Below are 20,534 nucleotides of genomic sequence, written 5' to 3' on the forward strand. Positions count from 1 at the left end.
ACGTTAGACTATTCGACTTTTTAGAACAAAAGTTTCCATTTAAAGCTATTTTCAAACCTCCACTGAAGCAGACTTCTTGGCAGGGATCCTGGTCAGAACTGAGCCTTAAAATATTTTCTAGTAACTGATGTTGGTGTTGGGGTTTAGTGTTACTTTGAGAAAATGCTAAAGAAAAAAGCTACCATCATGTCTGTAAATATACATTTGCATGTATCTTTCTAAATGAATAGGTTTTTTAAACCTATGTGTATCTACCCAACAATCTTTAGATATTAGGCCAGGCCATACAAAACTGCCATTTGGGGGGAATTGCCTGACAGTCCAGTGGTTAGGACTCCATGCGTCTACTGCTGGGGGCCCAGGTTCAATCCCTGGTCAGGGAACTAAGATCCCACAAGCCACATGGCCAAAGAAAGCAAAAAACAAAATTGCCATTTTTGTATTTCAAAAGTGGTCTAATAATATGGCTCAAAAATAGCAAGCACATGTGGGCACTGGGTTAAAGAGCCTGAGTCACTGTGTTGGATGCGTTTGCAATGGACCCCCAACTCTCCCTCTGAACCCCTCCACCAAAGACTCCAAATCACCTGAGGTACCTTGTCCTCTAGCTTGGTGGACAGAGGAGAGGACGAGCACCAGCAGAAGGCACCATGAGATCCAGGGTTAAGCACTAATTCTCCGTTTTTGAAAACCAGCACATTTCCTCATGTTTCTTCTTAAGAACGTCACAGGCTGTTACCTGCCATCTAGCATGCGCATGCATACAAGCACTCAGAGTAATTTCCTGACTGTCAGGCACTAATGCTCACACAGTCTGGGAGCAAAACAAAGGCAGAGCCTGGAAAATGAGGGATTGTTGCCAGTAGGTTTTAGGAATCCTCAGAAGGAAAGTCATAGCAACAGTTGCTAATCAGGGACAGCGGTCCCTTGACACTGCCTCAACCTGGCTTCTAGGCCACCGCACACACAGAGAGCTTTGGCTCTGTTTCTTTAAAAAGTGCTTCCTAAGGGGTGTTTACAAGTCTCAAAAGTGGAGAATTGCAGAGAGCGCAGGAGCCCCTGCAAAGTGTTAAATGCAGCTCTGGCGGCCCAAAGGCCAAATTAAGACCCACAGCTGCCTCAGAGCTTAGGGCTGGCTGGTGCTATGCTGATATTGGACAACCCAGCAGTGAACAGACTCCATCACACCTGGACAGCTGTCTGCCCACGCCCTTCCCTGCTCATACTCAAGGACCCGAAGTTGGAGAATACAGGAGCAAAAGCAGAGAGGTTGGCAGGGCTCTCCCATCTCTGAATAGGAGCAGTGACATGATGGACTCCCAATAGCAGAGAATGTTCCCCTGTGCCCCTTGGTCAAGCTCACCACAGACAGAACCTTGGGGTCTGACTCGTGAGGCCAGCTCTCTTGTGAAGTCAGTTGCTTGTGGAGCAAGGCCTTGTTGAGCTTCACGTTGCACTGTCCACTGTGGCAAGGCTCAGTGCTCAGCCTGCAGCACAGCTGCAAGCCCCCACGTGGGCTCTACAAAGTCTTCAGTCTCATGTTGGTTCTTCCAGCCACTGATTTTCTAAGAACCTTGGGAGCCTGTTGTGGGGTTTGTGGTTGTTTTGCAGGGACGACCTCCTCTGGCCCCTAAGTTTGAGCAAGAGGAGCTTGCCAAATGACAGTGTATAAAAGAGAAAGTCTTGCTGGGGACAAGATAGATTGGGGTCACAGCAAATGTGTGCTCCCTACCCCGCTCCATACACTTGCCACTGTGTGGGAGGCACAGGCCCATTTTGTCTGGGTCTTGGGAGAGGCTGCCCAGCACCCAGGATTCCCGCTGGGACCTATGCAGAGTGCGCCCAGGCGTTCCCAGCTTCCAAGAGGCTGGAGTCTAGCTGTTTATAGTGGCAGGAGCCCTCAACTCAGCACAGAACTAGACGCAGGTGAGGCTGTGTTGTGGAGTCAGGGGCCCCTGCCCACACTGGGAGCCACGGGCACTGGTGAAAGTGACCAACAGAGCCACTGAAAGTAGGCAGAACAGGATTCCCATTTGCCTGTTTTATCATTTTCTCACTCACTAAAAACTTACTCCATTAGTCAATTAAGTCAGTACACTGGTTTTATTAGCATGCTAGGAAAGAATTTTTCACATAGGTAATTCTCTTAGAATTCCTAGTAATCTTTTCAATGTGTTACCTTCGAAAGCAATGAAGGGAGAGAGGAAGGGGTGTGGGGGAGGAAGAGGGAGAACTCTAGACCTTACCCATCCCTGTGCCATGCTGACCTTGTATGGAGAGCAGGGTGAGGGGACAGAGCCCAGGTGCAGGTTCCAGGTCTGTTACAAGGGCCTGTGGCCTCAACCAAGCCCCTCTTCATCTTGGGCCTGTTTTTTGTTTTTTGTCTTTAAAATAAGGAGGCTGAACTAGCTGGTCCCCAAGGCCCCTTCTTTGCTGATCTAAGGAAATTTCTCCCCAGATAGCCATGGCCCTGGGCTAGGATGAGGTAGGGGGCAGGCAGCTGGCCTGACCCAGCTGTGGGCTCTGTTACCTGGCATGGGGCTGCCGCAGGGAAACTGGTAAGGCAGAGGTTGGAGCAAACTGTCTTGAAGGAAATGTTCACTGGCACAGAGGCCAGGTTTGGACAAAGAAATACCAACCCCAGCATTCTTAGGCCCCCGTGTTCCAAGTGGCAGCACTGTACATAAATGTATTTAAAAAAAAAAAAAAAAACTTTGTTTTTTTGGCATCATCTGATCCATTCTGATTTGCCTAGTTGACAAGGACCAAGGGAGACTTTGCCTTTCAGGACGTGTATGCATTCAGTTGCTCAGTCTTGTCTGACTCTTTCTGGCCCCATGGACTGCAGCCTGCCAGGCTCCTAGGCCCATGGAGTTTTCCAGGCAAGAATACTGAAGTAGGTTGCCATGCCCTCCTCCAGGGCATCTTCCCAGCCCAGGGATCCCAACCCAGGTCTCCCGCATTACAGGTGGATTCTTTACTAGCTGAGCCACCAGGGAAGTCCGAGAATACTGGACTGGGTAGACTTTCCCTTCTCCAGGGGATCTTTCTGACCCAGGAATTGAACCAGGGTCTCCTGCATTGCAGGCGGATTCTTTTCCAGCTGAGCTACCAGGGAAGCCCTTAGGAAAGGTCAAATGTATGTCACAGCCAGAGCTGTCCTTTATTTGAAAACTTGTGTTGACGGCCAGCTGTGGATGAGCGGGGGCAGGAGTGCATGTCTGGGAAGACAGCCTAGGGGTTGGAGGGCCCTCCGTGTACGTGTTGATTCTCAGCCCTCAGGCACTTGCTCCCCACTCACTGCCTGCTCATCTTGCCTCGCCCCTCCTGGACCAGACTTTGCACTCTGTGCCTACACCCGACGCAGCCAGGCTGCTGGTTTCATCTGTGCGCAAGGCGGCCTGTGAGCCTGCCTGGGGACCAGCTGCTAGGAAGGGCATAACCATGGCTGTGCTTGCTCCTCGCAGGCCTCAGTGTGGGAAACATGTTTTACGTCTTCTCCGACGATGGCATAATCGTCCTGCACCCGGTGGACTGTGAGATCCAAAGGCACCTCAAGCCCACAGAGAAGATCTTCATGAGCTACGTAAGTGTCTGGCACTGGGGACACTCCACATCACACACAGCATCCCAGCAACATCACACAACAGCCTTTCACCATGTGCGCCACCGGGTTTCTTGAATTCCATTTGCTATACATGATGTGGCTCCAGATGCCTTCCTCCAGTGGCCACTTCCATGCACGGAGCCTGAAGGGAGGCCCCAGGAGGACAGATGGGTTCCTGGCCTCCACAAGTTCACAACCAAATGACAGAGACAGTAGCGTGAATGGACAGCTTCCAAACAGGTGCTGCTAGAAGATGTGTAAGGTACATGGCAGCAAGGCCTCTCCATGGGCAAAGTCAGAGAAGGCTCCGGGGGCAGGTGATGCCTGGGCTCAGTTGTGAAGAACAGGTAGGAATTGATGATGAATGTCGAGAGGAAATGTCATGAACGTGGAGCACAGGAGCATAAAACATCAGATCATGTTCAGGGAACCACAAATATTCCACATGCCTGGAGGACAAATGGATATGAGAAGGGCCTAAGATTGAGGATGACAGTAGGTAAGGGTCAGGGCTGATGAGTCCTAAGGGGAACACCGAAGGGCTTCAAGCGAAGGATGGCCAGCATTACGGTGCTTTGGAACATGTGCAGGGCCTCACGGAGGGTGAGGATCAGGAGGGCTGCGCTAGAAGCACAGAAGTGGGTGAAGAGGCTGTTGTGATTATCCAGGAGAGGATGGGGACCTGGGTTAAACCAGTGGTGGTGAGAATGGGAAACAGTAGATTTTTGAGCTTTGGAGGCCCTCAGCGGTCCCCAGGGAACAGGGGAGAGAGCATGAAACATGTGAGTGGCCTGAGCATCAGAGCTGCTATGGACAGTTCAGAGGCTGGGTAGAAAATGGCAGTGTGACATGCAGGGGGCAGAGGCAGAAGAGACGACCACAGGCAGCAGGTCCAAAACAACTCTTCCAGCCCCCTAGACCCAGCTGCCAGGAGGCATCCTCAGGGCTGTGCCTCCCACCCCTCGGTTCTGTCCCTTCCACTGGTTTCCCACTTGGCCTTGCATTGGTGGATTCTTACTAGAGGTCTGACCTAGCTAATCCCTGGCTTCTTGAGGGTAGAAGTATGGCATTAATCCAAGAGTCATCTAACAGCCCCCATGAGCCCTCTACTCAAAGACATACAGTGGATACACTGGGCCACAGTGATGGGCTTGGAGCTCACGGAGCAAGTGGGCTTGGCCCAGACGAGTTCCTGAAACAAGTTTGTCGTATTGCTGTGCTGACCGGTGGTGTATTTTACAGTGTTGTGTTTCTTATATTTGCAGCTTGGGAACAGCTCTCTTCCAGACTATTTCATTTGAATTAATCATATTTTAAAGTGTTAACCTCTGATAAGTTTTCCCTCCACGTGATAGCCATGAAACCATCTAGAAAGAGTTGTTGTTGTTGTTTAGTCACTAAGTCGTGTCCAACTCTTTGCAACCCATGGACTGTAGCCTACCAGGCTCCTCTGTCCATAGGATTCCCCAAGCAAGACTGCTGGAATGGGTTGCCCTTTCCTTCTCCAGGGGATCTTCCTGACCCAGGGATCAAACCCATGGCTCCTGCGTAGGCAGCAAATTCTTTACCACTGAGCCACCACCAGCCCCCTAGTAAGAGTGGTCCTAGTTAATTTCTAGCAGTTAGGTTTGAATAATTGCAACCCATCACATTGGCACTAACTTCTCATATATTTGCAATAACCTAACCTGTAGCTTGCAAGGGAAATCTCTCAAATCCTAAGCAGGGCTCAATTTTCCTAAGAAAGTAGAACATACACAGTAAGAGAGGTCCTGTAGGCATTTCAGGCAACTCAAACCTCTGTGAGCTATGGAATAGTCCCAAATAACAGTTTGCTCACCTACAAAATGACCAGAACCTCCCAGGAGAGTTACAATGAGCTGACCCTCTTCCTCAGGTTCTGGGTGAGTAGGCAGTTGGTGCTTCTCATCTCTGGCCTCTCTGCTGGATGAGAGTCCACTTTGCCCAGCAGGATGCTGCAGGGTTAGTAGGTCAGGGCACAGGCTGTAGGGCAGGATCTGCACAAGTGATATCAGAGCCCACCTCCATCACTCAGCAGGCCAAGTGGCTTAAGAAAAGTGTTTAACCCCTCTAAGCCTCTGTCTTTTCTCATAGGTAAATTAAGGTTATTGTGAGGATTAAGGGCTTCCCAGGTGGCGCTAGTGGGAAAGAACCCACCTGCCAATGCAAGAGGGCATAAGAGACGTGGGTTCAATCCCTGGGTCAGGAAGATTCCCTGAAGAAGGGCACAGTGACCCACTCTAGCCTGGAGAATCCCATGGACAGAGGAGCCTGGCTGGCTATGTCCATAGGGTTTCAGAGTCAGACATGACTAAAGCAACTTAGCACACAGGCATGTAAGGATTAAATATGATGACAGAGAGTGAAATGTAAAAGGAGAAAGACCTGCTTCAAAGCTATTGCAGCTGTTTAGCAAAGAAACTGGGCTTAAGCTAGAACATAGAACTCTGAGATTTAGGAGGCAATCTCTGTAGTCCTCAGGACTAATTCACAGTGAGTTGTGTGGGAGAAGGAAGCGTCCAGAATGGTGTTCCTGCTTTGGACTCGGCTGCCTAGATGCCACTGAGGACTCAGAGGTGGAGCAGGGATGGCGGCAAAGACCAGCTCACATGTGGACGGTTGAGAATGAGCTGACTGTAGGAGAACCCATGGGAGAACTGGGGAGAATGGTTCTGAGCTAAAGACACAGATCTGGGAGTCTCAGCATGTGAGTGCTGATGACAGCCAAGACAGGAGAGAAGATCACCAAGGGTGCGTGTAAGTGACTGGAGTTGGGCATCTGCACAGAACCCTGGGGCTGACACAAAGGTTGAGACAGCATCGCACAAGAGTCATGAGGAAACACGTGAGAATGTATATCACAAAAGACAAGGGAAAAGAAGGTCCTCTTTTCTCTCACTTATTCTTTATTTGTATTACATTATGTTATATATTTCAAGCACCAGTGCTGTGTCAGGCACTTCACTAGGTGCTAAGAATAAAGCAGTGAGCCCAACAAAGAGCTTGCTCTCAAGGAGCTTATGATCTAGTGACAAAGAAAAGACTCAGTGTAGGTAGACAAACAAATGAAGAAGGTCAAGCGGGAAATGAGAAGTGTAGCAAGGTAAAGGAGGGTGGGTGCCTGGGTGCTAAGCTTGTTGAGGCTAGAGAGGGCATCTCCAGAAGGTGACATATGGGATGACGTGTCACCTGATGGACATGAAATACACCAGGTAGATGTCTGGGGACACCAGTTGATCAGCGCACGGGCCCTGGTGCAGGAGTTCAGCATGAGTACGGAAGATGCGGGCACGTGCGTGCACAGAATGGGTGGGAAAGGGAGAAAAACACTAGAGACAGGTCAGAGGAGTCCCAGGAACCAGAGTGTTCAGGGCCTTGTTGGCTTCAGGAAAGACTTGGACCCTGTTCTGAGCAAGAAAGAGTGTTGTTGTGGTGGAGTGCGTTGAGCTGACTTGTATTCACAGGGATCCCTGTGGTTGGTGAGTCAAGAATCTGTCAGGGGAGGCCAGGGTGGAATCAAGGAGCACAGCGTGGATGCTGTAGCAGTCACTCAAGGGACAGATGTGGCTTGAGTCAAGGTGACAGAGGTGGAAGCGATCGGGAAGTTTAACTCTCAATATGTTCTTGGAGGTAAAATTGAAATGGTTTTTATTCATTGGATGAAGGCTGAGGGTGTAGAGAGCAAAAGCAGAGTCAAAGATGCCTTCAGAGATTTTGTCTAGGAAGTAAAACAGGGGAAATGAGCAAGACTGGGAGGCAAAACTGAGAGTTGATTTTGAACTTACAAATTTGAGATGTAAATAAAATAGCTACTTAGGAAAGTAGCTAAGTCTGGAGTTCAGAGAAAAGGGCTGAGCTAAAGATAAAAATTAGGGAGTTGTTAGCACAAGAAGGAAATGGCAACCCACTCTAGTGTTCTTGCCTGGAGAATCCCAGGGACGGGGAAGCCTCATGGGCTTCTGTCTATGGGGTCACACAGAGTCGGACACGACTGAAGCGACTTAGCAGCAGTAGCAGCAGACTATTTAAAGTCATAGGTGTGGATTAACAATGATTAGCAAAGGTAGTGGATTTTAGAGAAGTCATCCAGTAGTGACCCCTGAGCATTCTGGCATCTAGAGATCAGCAAACAGAGTAGACTGAACAATAGAGAAGGGTCAAGACACTGGGGAGGGTGGAGGGAACAGAACCAAGAAACAGTCAACACAGTGTCAAATGATGCCCCAAGTTCAATTAAGATGATGGCAAAGCTTGAATATAACTGAAAAGTCGGCCAGAAGTTCAGTGAGAACACCGCCAGCTCTGTGCAGAGGACTAGCGCCAGAAGACTAAGGAGCATGTGACAGGTGAGGAAGCTGAGGGTGTGTGTAGGTGACTCCTCCAGGAGTCTGGTCACTGACAAGAGTTGTGTGCGATGGACGGGGATGAGGAGAGGGAGAAGGCCACTCTCAAGAGTGGAAGCACACGGACCTCTCAGCTGCTGGCCGAAAGGCCGGCAAAGGGAGTTACAGCCTCAGGAGGAGCAGGGGAAGATGAAAGATGAATGGAACGTGGAGTAAAAGCTCCATGCATGGTGATGCGAGAAGCTGTGCGTGCTGTGCTCCCTTGGATGCTGCAGTGGCGAAGAATTCTGAGAGAGGAAGAAAGGAAGAGGGGAGGGTGAAGGGAGCGGAACCCAGCGATGGCAGGGGAACAGGGGATTAAGAAGACTTATGGCAGCCTGTCTCCTTTACAGGAAGAAATATGTCCTCAAAAGGACGGGGACGCCACCCAGCCCTGCCAGTGGGCATCAGCAGTGAACGTCAGGCACCACTACATCTATGTGGCCCAGCCCACACTCAGCAGAGTCCTTGTGGTCGACGTGCAGGCTCAGAAAGTCCTTCAGGTACATCTCTCTGAGGGAGGGGGGAGCTTCCAGCTCTGGGGCACAGCCTGCCACATCCTTCTTTGTTCTCTGCGCACTCCCCAGCTCCTAGGAGAAGTGGTCAGGCTAATGAAAGGATGTAGAGAAGATTCATTTTAGAGAAGTGCATTTTTCATTAAGCATGTATTGCCTACTATGTGCCAAACTTTGGTCTAGGTGCTTAGACAAATAGCCATGAATGAACAGGTCCCAGAAATTATATTCTAGTTGGGGAAAGAGACCATCATTTAGAATTTTAGGGAGCTACAGATGCTAAGAGCTATTTACATGTTGAAAGAGACAGAGGAACCAAAAGACTGCTTTTAAGTGGCCCTACCTCTGGAGGTAAACAGAGTCTGAGATCTGAACACCAAGTGGGATTGGAGCTTTGGAGCATGACCATGGAGCCACTTTTTTTTAAAGATTCTTTTCCCATAGAGATCATTACAGAGTATTGAGTAGAGTTGCCTGTGCTATACAGTAGGTTCATATTAGTTATCTATTGTATATATAGTTAATACTCTTACATCCCAATCTCCCAGTTTAGCCCACCCCTCTTTTCCCCATCTGTGATTTCTATTTCTGTTTTGTAACAAGTTCATTTGTATTATTTTAGATTCCACATATAAGCAGTATCATATTTGTCTCTGACTGACTTAGTATAATAATCTCCAGGTCCATCAATGTTGCTGCAAATGGCATTATTTCATTCTTTTTTATGACTAATATTCCATTATACATACATATTGGACATCTAGGCTGTTTCCGTGTCCTGGCTATTGTAAGTAATGCTACAATGAACGTTGGGTGTATGTATCTTTTCAAATTATGGTTTTCTCCAGATACTTGCTCAGGGGTGGGATTGCTGGGTCATAGGGTAGTTCTGTATTTAGTTTTTTAAGGAACCTCCATACTGCTCTCCATCCCCACCAAAGGTGCAAGAAGGTTCCCTTTCCTTCACACCCTCTTCAGCATTTATTATTTGTAGATTTGTTGATGATGGCCATTCTGACTAGTGTGAGACTTCACTGTACTTTTGATTTGCATTTGTCTAATAATTACTGATGTTGATCTTTTCCGGTACTTCTTGGCCATCTGTACGTCTTCTTTGAAGAAATGTCTATTTAGGTCTCCTGCCTATTTTTTCATTGGGGTTGCTTTTGTTTGATATTGAGCTGCATGAGTTCTTTGTATATTTTTTTAGATTAATCCCTTCTTGGTTGCTTTATTTGTAAATATTTTCTCCCATTCTGTGGGTTGTCTTTTCATTTTTTCATGGTTCCCTTTGCTGTGCAAAAGCTTTTGAGTTTAATTATGTCCCATTTGTTTGTTTTTATTTTCATTACTCTAGGAGGTGGATCAAAAAAGATCTTGCTGCCGTTCATGTCAGAGTATTCTGTCTATGTTTGCCACTAAGAGTTTTATAGTATCCAATCATACATTTGGGTCTATAATCCATTTTGAGTTTATTTTTGTGTATGGTGTTAAAGAATGTTCTAGTTTCATTCCTTTACATGTAACTGTCCGGTTTCGCCAGCACCACTTATTGAAGAGACTGTCTTCTCTCCATTGTACATTCTTCCTTTGTCAAAGATTAGGTGACAGTAGGTGCCTGGGTTTATTTTGGGGGTTTTTAACCTGTTCCATTCATCTAGACTTCTGTTTTTGTGCCCGTAGCATACTGTTTTATAGCTTTGTAGTATAGTCCAAAGTCAGGGACCCTGATTCCTCCAGCTCCATTTTCCTTAAGATTGCTTTGGCTATTCAGGGTCTTTTGTGTTTGCATACAAATTCTAAAGATTTTGTTCAAAGTAAGGATTTTTAAATGGAATTTAAAGGGAATTAGTGACTGATCTGATCTGCTCCTTAATTATCTGGGTGAGCCCTACCTGCAAGCACAAGTATCCTCATAAGAGAGAGGATGTGACAACAAAGAAGAAGGAGACAGTTTAAGGATAAAGCAGGTTTGCTACACTGCTGGCTTTAAGATTGGAGGGAAAGGCCATAAGCCAAAGAATGCAAATTTTTAGATTCTGGCAGCTGGAAAGACAAGGAAATACATTTTCCCCTAGAGCCTCTAGAGGGAGCACTACCATGCAGATGTATTTCTCCTGCCAGTGAAATTAATTTTGGACTTCTGGCCTCAAGAACTGTAATTATGGGGAATAAATTTGTGTTGTTTTAAGCCACCAAGTTAGTGGCACTGTTGCTACAGCAGTAGGAAAGTAATGCGCTCTGATAGAGCTTTGAGCAAGGCAGGGGGTAAAGCAGATACAGGGGGAAATTCGTAATTCCTCTTTAGATTACGTTTAAGCTGCTATTATATATATAATCTATATCTTTAAAGATGTTATGTAATAGGTTGCATAAATAGGTCTGGAGTCAAAGGAGAGGTCTAGGCTGGAGATATGAATGTGGGCATCGTTACCATGTGAATTTGTTAAATCCAGTGACCTGGAGGAGATCATGGAGGGATATATAGATAGAGAAGAGGTCACGGTTGGAGCCCTGAAGTACTCCAACACTTAAAGATCAGGAATGAGAGAGAGAGCCAACAGAGGAGACCAAGAAGGAATAACCTGAAAGGTAAGAAGAAAATGAGGAGAGGGTGGTTTTCCAGAAGCCAAGAGAAGAGTATTTTAAGGGAGAGTTAGTGGCCAATGGTATCAAAGGTTGCTGAAAGTATTTGTATGTTGTGAAGACTGAGAACTAACCTTGGATTCAGCACCACATGGATCACCTTGGCAGGATAATGGCAGAATACAAGCCTGAGAGGGGTGAGTTCACATCAGAATCAGAGGGAGTAGGGATGGTGAATACAGACAACCATTTTGAGGGGTTTTGCTGAAATGTGAGTAAAAGTAGACAAATGAGGCAGTAGCTGGCAGAGGATGCTGAAGAAACTTTTAGGCTAGATGACATTCCAGCATTTGTATGCTAATGGGGAAAACTTCTGCAGTTCTTCCCTTTCTTCTGCATCAGTGAAGTAGGCAGTGGAATCCAGGACATAGGAGCAGATACACCAGCCTAAGATAAAAGCACGTTCACTCATCAGAGCAGGAAGAAACCGGAAGTATTCGGGCACAGGTGCAAATAGGTGATACAGTTGGTGGTAGCTGAGTGACCTTCTCTTCTGGTTGCCTTTGAAATAAGAAGGAAAATTATCACCAAGGCTGGAAGTCTAAGGAAAGAGGTGAAAGTTGGATGTGAGATTAAATTGACCAGGGAAATGTGATAGGACTGCAGGGCAGTGGTGAAGATCCACTTAAGGATGAGGGGTGCAAATTTAAAGTCAAACCAGTGACGAGACTTGTATTTTTTTTTTCCAAGGAATGCTCACTGTTAGGAGAAAGTTACATAAAACCAGGGTTTTGGTGTGGTTTCTCCGGGCAAATATGACAAGAGATTTTCTAGCTATCTTTTTGTTATTGATTGAATAATTTCAATCCTTTGAAATCTATTGAAGCTTGTTTTATAATCAAGCTAATCTACTTTGGCAAGTGCTCTATGTATACTTTAAAAGTATGTGTTTTCTAATGTGTGTGTATCAAGTTGGATCATTCTATTACTCAAATATTCTAAGTGACTTTTGTTTAGTCAACTAGCTGCTAAGAGGTATGTTGAAATCTCCCCCTATGATTGTAAATTTATCAAGTTCCATCCATTTTTGCTTTGCTTTAAAATTGTAATATCTTCCTGAGTGGAAGACTTCTTTCAAAATATCCCTATTTATCTCTGGTAAAGCTTCTTGCCTGAAAGTCTGTTTTTGTCTAACAGTGTAGCTAAATCAGATTTACTTTGATTAGTGTTACCATGGTATAATTTTTCCATTCTTTCACTTTCAATCTATGTCATGTATTTAAAAGGTGATCTTATGTATTTGGATTTTGGCTTTTATCTAGTTTAATAATCTTGGTCTTTACTCAATTATTTGATTCCTGTATATGGTTATGCCTACCATCTTTCTGTTTTTTTCTCCTTTCTCGCTTTTTTCTGGATTAGTCAAACATTTTTATTATTCTATTTCTCCCTCTAGTAACTTGTTGTCCATGCATTCTTTGATCATTGCTATTATTATGACCACCCTAGGGATCACAACACATTCTTTGCCTCAATACAGTCTCATACAAGTTATTACTTCATTTGCCTAATAATGGGCTTCCCTGATAGCTCAGCTGATAAAGAATCCGCCTGCAATGCGGAAGACCTAGGTTCAATCCCTGGGTCAGGAAGATCCCCTGGAGACGGGAAAGGCCACCCACTCCAGTATTCGGACATGACTGAGAAACTTTCACTTTCATTGCCTAATAACGAGAGAACCTTAGAACACTCTAACTCCTCTAACCCCCGTTCTGCCTTTGGCACTATAGTAGGAATGAATTTATTTCTACACATAATTTAACCCTGCAAAACATGACTATTATTGTCATTTATATTCACACATATATTTACCTTTGTCATTGCTCTTTATTCTTTCCTGAAGTACAGTGCTCTGTCTGGGATCAATTTCATTCTGACTGGACAGGTTTCTTTAGTGCAGGTCTGCTGACACCAGATTCTCATAGTTCTTATTTGTTTGAAAATTTTCCATTTGTAAAGGATGTTTTCACTGGATATAGAATGTTACATTGGCAGTTATATTCTTTCAGCTTTAAGATGCCATTTCATTATCTTCCACTGGTTTTGTTAACAGGTCAACCGTCAAGTTTTACTGTCTCTCTTTTGAAGATGATGTATCCCTTTTTTCTCTCTGGCTGCTTTCTAGATTTTCTCTTTCTTTGGTCTTTAATATTTTTCATCAGACTGGAAAATTCTTAACCAGTGTTTCTTCAAATATTCTGAGGCCTCATTCTTTCTCACCTCTTCTTTGAGAACTTTGAAAGAAAAAAAAAAATAGACCTTTTCATTGTGTCCCACACATCTCTTTCCCTCTTTTCATATTTTCCATCCTTTTTTGTCTCTTTGTAGTTCAGTTTGGGTATGTGCCTCGATTGTCTTTCACTTTACTAGTCCTGTCTTCCACCCTGTCTAAGGTATATTTAACAAAATCTGTTTATTGAGATCTTCATTTCAGATCTTCATTTGCATTTTTTCACTTTAGAATTTCTGCTTAATTCCCTATACATACACACATATATATAATTATATGCACATAATTTCCTTATCTTTTTATATTATTTTCAGTCATATAAGCTGTATCTTGAAATGCCTAGTCATTTTTTTCTGAATGGCAAACCTTCCATATAACATTGTAGAGACTTTCTATGGCTGTCATCCACTGAAGAGAGTTTATCCTTTTCTCTGCTAGGAAGAGAGAGAGTAGAAAATGAATCCCTCTAATCAGGTACTGTGTTGAGCCAAGGCTGAGTTGCAGCTTTTATAAAGCTTAGTCAGCCTCTGATTCACTCCTAGTAGGTCACCCTTCCAGTCCTCACACTGAGAGCCTGGTTTGTTCTTCAGGACATTTTCCCCTCCGTGGCTTAGCTCCTTAGCATATAGAGACTGTGGAGAGCTCGGTTCTGAATTTAAGAGATTGCGGGGGGTGGGGGTTAGGCTTTCAACCTCCTGCTCCACACCACCTCAGTCAGAATGAGAATATGAACTATGGTTGGAAAAGGTTAGGCAGAAAGGACAGATAGCGCCTGCAGTCCAAACTTCAGGGAAGTTTGTGAAGAGGGTGGACAAATAAGATAGCTGGAAGAGCATGCATAATCAAGAGGGTTTTTAAAAGAGAGAGAAAAAGTACAAGAATCTAGAGAGAGTGAGGATGGTGAGTTAAGAAGCTCTGGGAAGAAGAAGGCTGCTGGCTCCTGAAGCCTTTGGTAAATGAAGGGAAAAGACTAGGAAGCTGGCAGAAGAGAGGAACAATGAGGAGCAGCTAGAAGCATGAACAATGGACCGGGGGTATATGAAGGTAGGAAAATAGAAACAACTCTGCTTAGGACTTCAGGGTAGAGTGGGTTTTAATCTGAGCAAAACAGTTAAAACAGACTGCAAAGATGGGGGTGACTAGAGAATAAATAGACGTCAACGGGGATGGGCAACATGAAGAGTTTAGGTTTGTATAGAGTTGTGGTCATCAACAGAGGAATGAATTCTAGAGTACAGTGGGTTTATCTGAAGCCATGTGCTGAATGAGCTCATCCAGGGAAAGGAGGTAGATAGAAGGTCAAAGATGAAGACATGGAACATGCCAACATTTAGAAGTCAGGATGAGGAAGGGAAGCCAGGGAGGTGGGGCGCTGAGGAAAGACAATATTCCCAGAAGGGAATGGTAAACCATGCTGAAAATTCAAGTTAGAGGAGGATCAAAAATTGATCTCTGAATTTGACATTAAGCTCTATCACAGTTCAGTGGAGTGGTGAAGACAATTAAATGGTTTCAAGGACTCCATAGACATTTCTTGAGGAAAGCTTTAACCAATGGGGACAAAAATGCCCCCCGACTAGATCAGAAAGGCTAGAATATGGTGGACTTAAATTGAAGTTTCAGAAATTTGTTGACAAAGAATAAGTTACGGTGGCTGCAGTAGGGAAGAGAAAAAGATCACTGAAACCAAGAAGGAACTAAGAAAGCAGGGCTTTGAATGAAGGCACCAAACTAGGGATCTTTAACAAACAAAGAGAGTGGCTAGGTCAGTGCGGAAGAGAGCAGGGGTCACAGCGACATCACAGTGTTTTGGAACTTAGAAACTACATTCAGTTCAGTTCAGTCACTCAGTCGTGTCCGACTCTTTGCAACCCCATGAATTGCAGCACACCAGGCCTCCCTGTCCATCACCAAATCCCAGAGTTCACTCAGACTCACGTCGATTGAGTCGGTGATGCCATCCAGCCATCTCATCCTCTGGCGTCCCCTTTTCCTCCTGCCCCCAATCCCTCCCAGCATCAGAGTCTTTTCCAATGAGTCAACTCTTCACATGAGGTGGCCAAAGTACTGGAGTTTTAGCTTCAGCATCATTCCCTCCAAAGAAATCCCAGGGCTGATCTCTTTCAGAATGGACTGGTTGGATCTCCTTGCAGTCCAAGGGACTCTCAAGAGTCTTCTCCAACACCACAGTTCAAAAGCATCAATTCTTTGGCACTCAGCCTTTTTCACAGTCCAACTCTCACATCCATACATGACCACAGGAAAAACCATAGCCTTGACTAGACGGACCTTTGTTGGCAAAGTAATGTCTCTGCTTTTGAATATGCTATCTAGGTTGTTCATAACTTTCCTTCCAAGGAGTAAGCGTCTTTTAATTTCATGGCTGCAGTCACCATCTGCAGTGATTTTGGAGCCCCCCAAAATAAAGTCTGACACTGTTTCCCCATCTATTTCCCATGAAGTGATGGGACTGGATGCCATGATCTGTTTTCTGAATGTTGAGCTTTAAGCCAACTTTTTCACTCCCCACTTTCACTTTCATCAAGAGGCTTTTTAGTTCCTCTCCACTTTCTGCCATAAGGGTGGAGAAGTATAAAACAGTCTCCAGGTAGGACTGAGGAAGCTCTATTCTCAGAAAATAGCAGAGTTTCAGTTACAGCAGTAGAAAGAGACTCACCTGATGCTAAAGTCCAAGTCCTGGAGGTTCCAGGTGGGTGATGTACAAGACAGTCTTCACAAAGTTAAAGGGCATGTAATAACAGAAGCTTTCCAAGTCAGTCTCAGATCATGCAGGTGGAAGAGCTTTGGAAGGATGCTGAGGGTTCAGGAGGCCTCCAAGGCTTACAGGAGAAGTGATGGGAGGGTCCTGAAGCTGACCGTGAGTGGAAAACTGGAAAAAAGAAAAACCTGTGTTTATGTTTTTGCCAAGATGGTATGGGTCTTCTTTAAGTAAAACTTGCAAGAAAGGAAAACATTACTAACAACCAATTTTATGCCTCTGAGACAAACCCACAAAGGTTTCTTCCCTGGGTTCCCAAATGGGCTCATTATCCAGGCTGCTAGGCTGGATAGAGTGGCCTAGAAAAGAATCACTTTCTGCAACAACAATGATCAACTTGTCGCTACTTTTTTTTTTTAAGTCCATAGATGTCGATCCTCTGCCGGCTAAGCTGTCCTATGACAAATCACATGACCAAGTGTGGGTCCTGAGCTGGGGGAACGTGCACAAGTCCCAACCAAGCCTCCAGGTATGTTGGGTACATGCAGGACAACACCCACCTGCAAGAAAGGACTCTCTCCCCAGCTAATCACCTTTACCCAAAGTATGTCCATGAAAGAGAGTAGGAAACATCCTCAGGACCACGCCCCTTACAGGCAATTAGCAGGGTATCTTCCACCAGGCGTGCTGCTAAAGACAACACTGATGGTAGATGGGATTCTGATGTCATGACAACCAGAAGGTGGCTCTTGGGCCCCACCTAGCCCAGCCCCCAAACACTTGTCTCTTCTCAGCCAGGAGCTCCTGGGGCCAGGCAGGAATGAACCTCTGGACTCCAAAGGGAGCTAGGGCTTTCTCCACCCTGGGCTGCATGGGCTGGAGAATACTGCCAAAGCAGGCACCAGACAGTAAGGAAGCAGAAGGAAAAGCAGTGGCAAGTATGTTCATAAATGAAAGCACATTACTGAGTGCTCATGGGGTGCCAGGGCACAGGAAGGTTCAGTAATTGGCCCCTGCTCCACCCTAGGTATATGTTCAGCCCTGCAGTCCAGCCACTGCACTGTACTGACTCCCCCTTGGGAAGAGCCTGGGCCCAGCACAACTGTGCTTCCACCAGTCAGGGAAGGTCAACACCAACCTGTGTTGAGTGTGTCTGGCTCAGCCTTTCTCACCGAGGCACATGAGAGGATTAAGCCCTACAGAAGGTGATTTAAATACCTGTTCCCTCAATTTTCACAATGATGGTACACAGAACCATTCCAGATGCCCAGACGTTAACTCAGCGCATACAATGGACTCCTCAGGATATTAGGATTTATTCTCTCTCAGAACCCCAGTTGAGAAGGGCTGCAGATGGAGCCAAGTTCACCTTTTTCCCAAGACTGGTAAGAGGCCAGGGGACACCCCGTCTACAGAAGCTTCCTCCTGGGGACTGGCCACTCTCCTGGGCCAGGGGAAGGACACTACTTCATCTCCCACACACCGAGACTACTGCCCCTCAGTGGACACCATCAACATGTCCTGGGCCCCAGCGAGCTGATGACAAATAGTAATAATTCATTAGAGGACCTAGGAGTCAGAATAAGGTCGCTCAGAAAATTGGTTTCTCTGGCAGCCCTAAGAAAACAGGTAAGGAAATTCGAAGGGAGGGGCCACCAGAAAATATTTTTCTAGAGCTAAAAATTAACAAAAATGATTACCTAATTTAAAACTGCAGGAGATGAGTTGAAAAATGCATGGTTTCTACTGAGACTCAAATTAATAGCCTGAAAGATAAAGAGCAAGAAAATCCTCAAATCACAGAACAAATATAAGATTAAGATATGAAGTCTCAAATGACATTTCAAAGTCAAAAGAAGTTTAGAAAAAGTAATAGTTGGAATGGAGTCAAACATTCAATTTGGAATAAAATTTCCAATTTAAAAAAAGTACATCTTGTAGATTGAAAGTGATCCAGGTTAACATGATGAGAAAGAACACATCTCTGCTCTTCCTGGTAAAACTCTGGACTTCTAAGAATAAAGAAAAAATATTTCAAGGCAGAAAGAACATGTCACCTATAGAAGAACAATCAGATTTCTCACCTGCAACAGTGAAGACGGTGGCATTGTGCCCACATGCTGCTAAAAGAAAAGGGTTGATATCCAAGGCATCATTTACCTGTCAGGACAAAAGAAAGACCTAAGCATATGCAAGAATTCAGAGAGCATATCACAAAAGATAGCAGAAAAACAGCAGGTGAGCCAGATCAGAGACATCGAGATGGAGGAAGATACAGAAGAGACAAGAGTAAGAAAGAAATCTAGAGAGGAAGGTCCAAAATTGAAACAAGATGAATGAGGAGAAACTAATGTGTGAAAGTGGAGTCATTCAGTCGTGTCTGACTCTTTGCGACCCCACGGACTGTAGCCCAGCAGGCTTCTCAGTCCATGGGATTTTCCAGGCAGGAATACTGGAGTGGGTTGCCATTTCCTTCTCCAGGGGATCTTCCCGACCCAGGAATTGAACCCAGGTCTCCTGCATTACAAGCAGACACTTTACCATCTGAGCCACCAGGGAAGAGAGGAAGGTCCAAAATTGAAACAAGATGCATGAGGAGAGACTAATGTATAGTAAGTGCTAAATAAAGGCATTTGAATTAGGAGAGATGTACTGAAAGAGATATTCTGATACCAGACTCTAAAGATGGTAAATTGTTTCAGTAAAAGTAAAGATAGGGAGTAGAGGAAAGAGAAGGGAGTAAAAAGATTCTAACATGTCATCTTATGGGGATAAGAGAGGATATAGAAAATGCTCTTTGAAATCAATAGTTGAGATAGTTAACTATCTAATTATTCCAAATGTGACAAACTGATTTCTCCTATTAAAAGCAGAGATGATGAGATTGGGTTTGGAAGGAAGAAAGGGAGAGAAAACTAGCTATAATTTGTTTACAAGAGGCATATAAAGTGGTGATAGGTGGATGAAAAGATGTTTGAGTGATAATATTAATATCAGACAAGGTCAAATTTAAGATTACAAGCACTAAATAGCATAAGGAGAGACATCATGTGAAGATAAACAGCCAACAGATAGCAAACAACTAAATACATGACACAAGAGTGATTAACAATACAAGAACTTGATTTTAAAATGCACTTAAATTGTACATACCAAGGAGACAGTATAATGACATGGGAAAAGTGAATAATATGAATAAGGAACTCGGTTTCATAAATATATAGAAAACCTTTCCTCTGCCAAATAGAATTTTTTCACATGTCCACATATACATGTATCAGTAATCACAAAATTTTAACAAATTTTGCAAAAGTCAGTGTTATAGGCTACATTATCTGATAATTAGAAATAATTAAAATGTGACCTACCTAATAAGGAAACACTCCTAGATTGTTACTGGAGCAAAGAGGAAATTAAAATGAGAAATTACAAAGTGTCTGAAAGCAATGAAAAAGAGACTCCTTCTCATCAAAACCTATGGGATCGAGAGAAAACCATACGCAAGGGAATATTTGTGTCTTAAAACCTGCAGAGAATATATTTGTATTAAGAAATTAGAAAAAGAACAAAGTTAACTTGCAGGAAGGAATTATTTAAAAGACCAAAATTAGTAGAAATAAAAAAAGAACAAAAAACCCATAAATCCTTCATAAACCTGATAAAGAAAAAAAACATAAAATGAAGAATGTGAAGAGAGATTACTACAGATGAAGGAAGATGAAAATAATTGTCAAATAGTATACTGCAGCTCTGAGGTGGCAAATTTTAAAACCTAGAAAAAACGGGATTGCAAAATGCAGAAAAAAATAAACTGATCTAGTCAGAGAAAGTATCGTATGACATCACTTATATGTGGAATCTAAAGGACACAAATGAACCTCTCTGTGAAGCAGAAAGACACTGACATAAAGAAAGACACTGATAAAGAATAGACCTGGGGTGAGCAGATGCAGATTGTTACATACAGAATGGATGGACAGCAGGGTCCCACTGCATAGCACAGGGAGCTTACAGTGTCCTGGGAAAAACCACAGCAGAAAAGATACAATATTTATATAAATATAAAAAAGAATTATGTGTGTGTGTGTATATAAATGTGTAACTGAGTCTCTGTGCTGTACAGCAGAAATTAATGTAAATCAACTATACTTTAATAAAATAAATAATTAAAAAAAACTGACCTAAGAAAAGGAAAACCTGAAGTAGAACAATTACCAGAGAAGAGGTTTTTTTTTTTTTTTTTTTAAGATTAAAGATCTACCATAGAAAAATGTACAGCCAAGTTTCTGATGCATTGTTTAACAATTAGATTAATACCTAGGCAAGAACATTCAGATGTATGTATTCAGAAAAAGGCAAATGATAAGTGGAGATTTTTCAAAACATATTAAAATACATTGAAGTTGGCTAATTA

General features: G+C 44.1%; 1 protein-coding gene across 2 annotated transcripts in view; it reads left to right on the forward strand.

Annotated features, from left to right (window-relative positions):
* FSTL4 (follistatin like 4) overlaps positions 1-20,534 on the forward strand; it is a 443,838-nt gene that overhangs the window by 411,394 nt on the left and 11,910 nt on the right. For both annotated transcript variants that reach the window (XM_027546506.1, XM_027546505.1), the window contains exons 12-14: positions 3,468-3,586; positions 8,364-8,513; positions 16,542-16,649. In XM_027546506.1, coding sequence (XP_027402307.1) covers positions 3,468-3,586; positions 8,364-8,513; positions 16,542-16,649 — 377 coding nt within the window. The remainder of the gene's footprint in view (positions 1-3,467; positions 3,587-8,363; positions 8,514-16,541; positions 16,650-20,534) is intronic.

The sequence above is a fragment of the Bos indicus x Bos taurus genome, chromosome 7, assembly GCF_003369695.1.
Source record: "Bos indicus x Bos taurus breed Angus x Brahman F1 hybrid chromosome 7, Bos_hybrid_MaternalHap_v2.0, whole genome shotgun sequence".
Classification (NCBI taxonomy): Eukaryota; Metazoa; Chordata; class Mammalia; order Artiodactyla; family Bovidae; genus Bos; species Bos indicus x Bos taurus.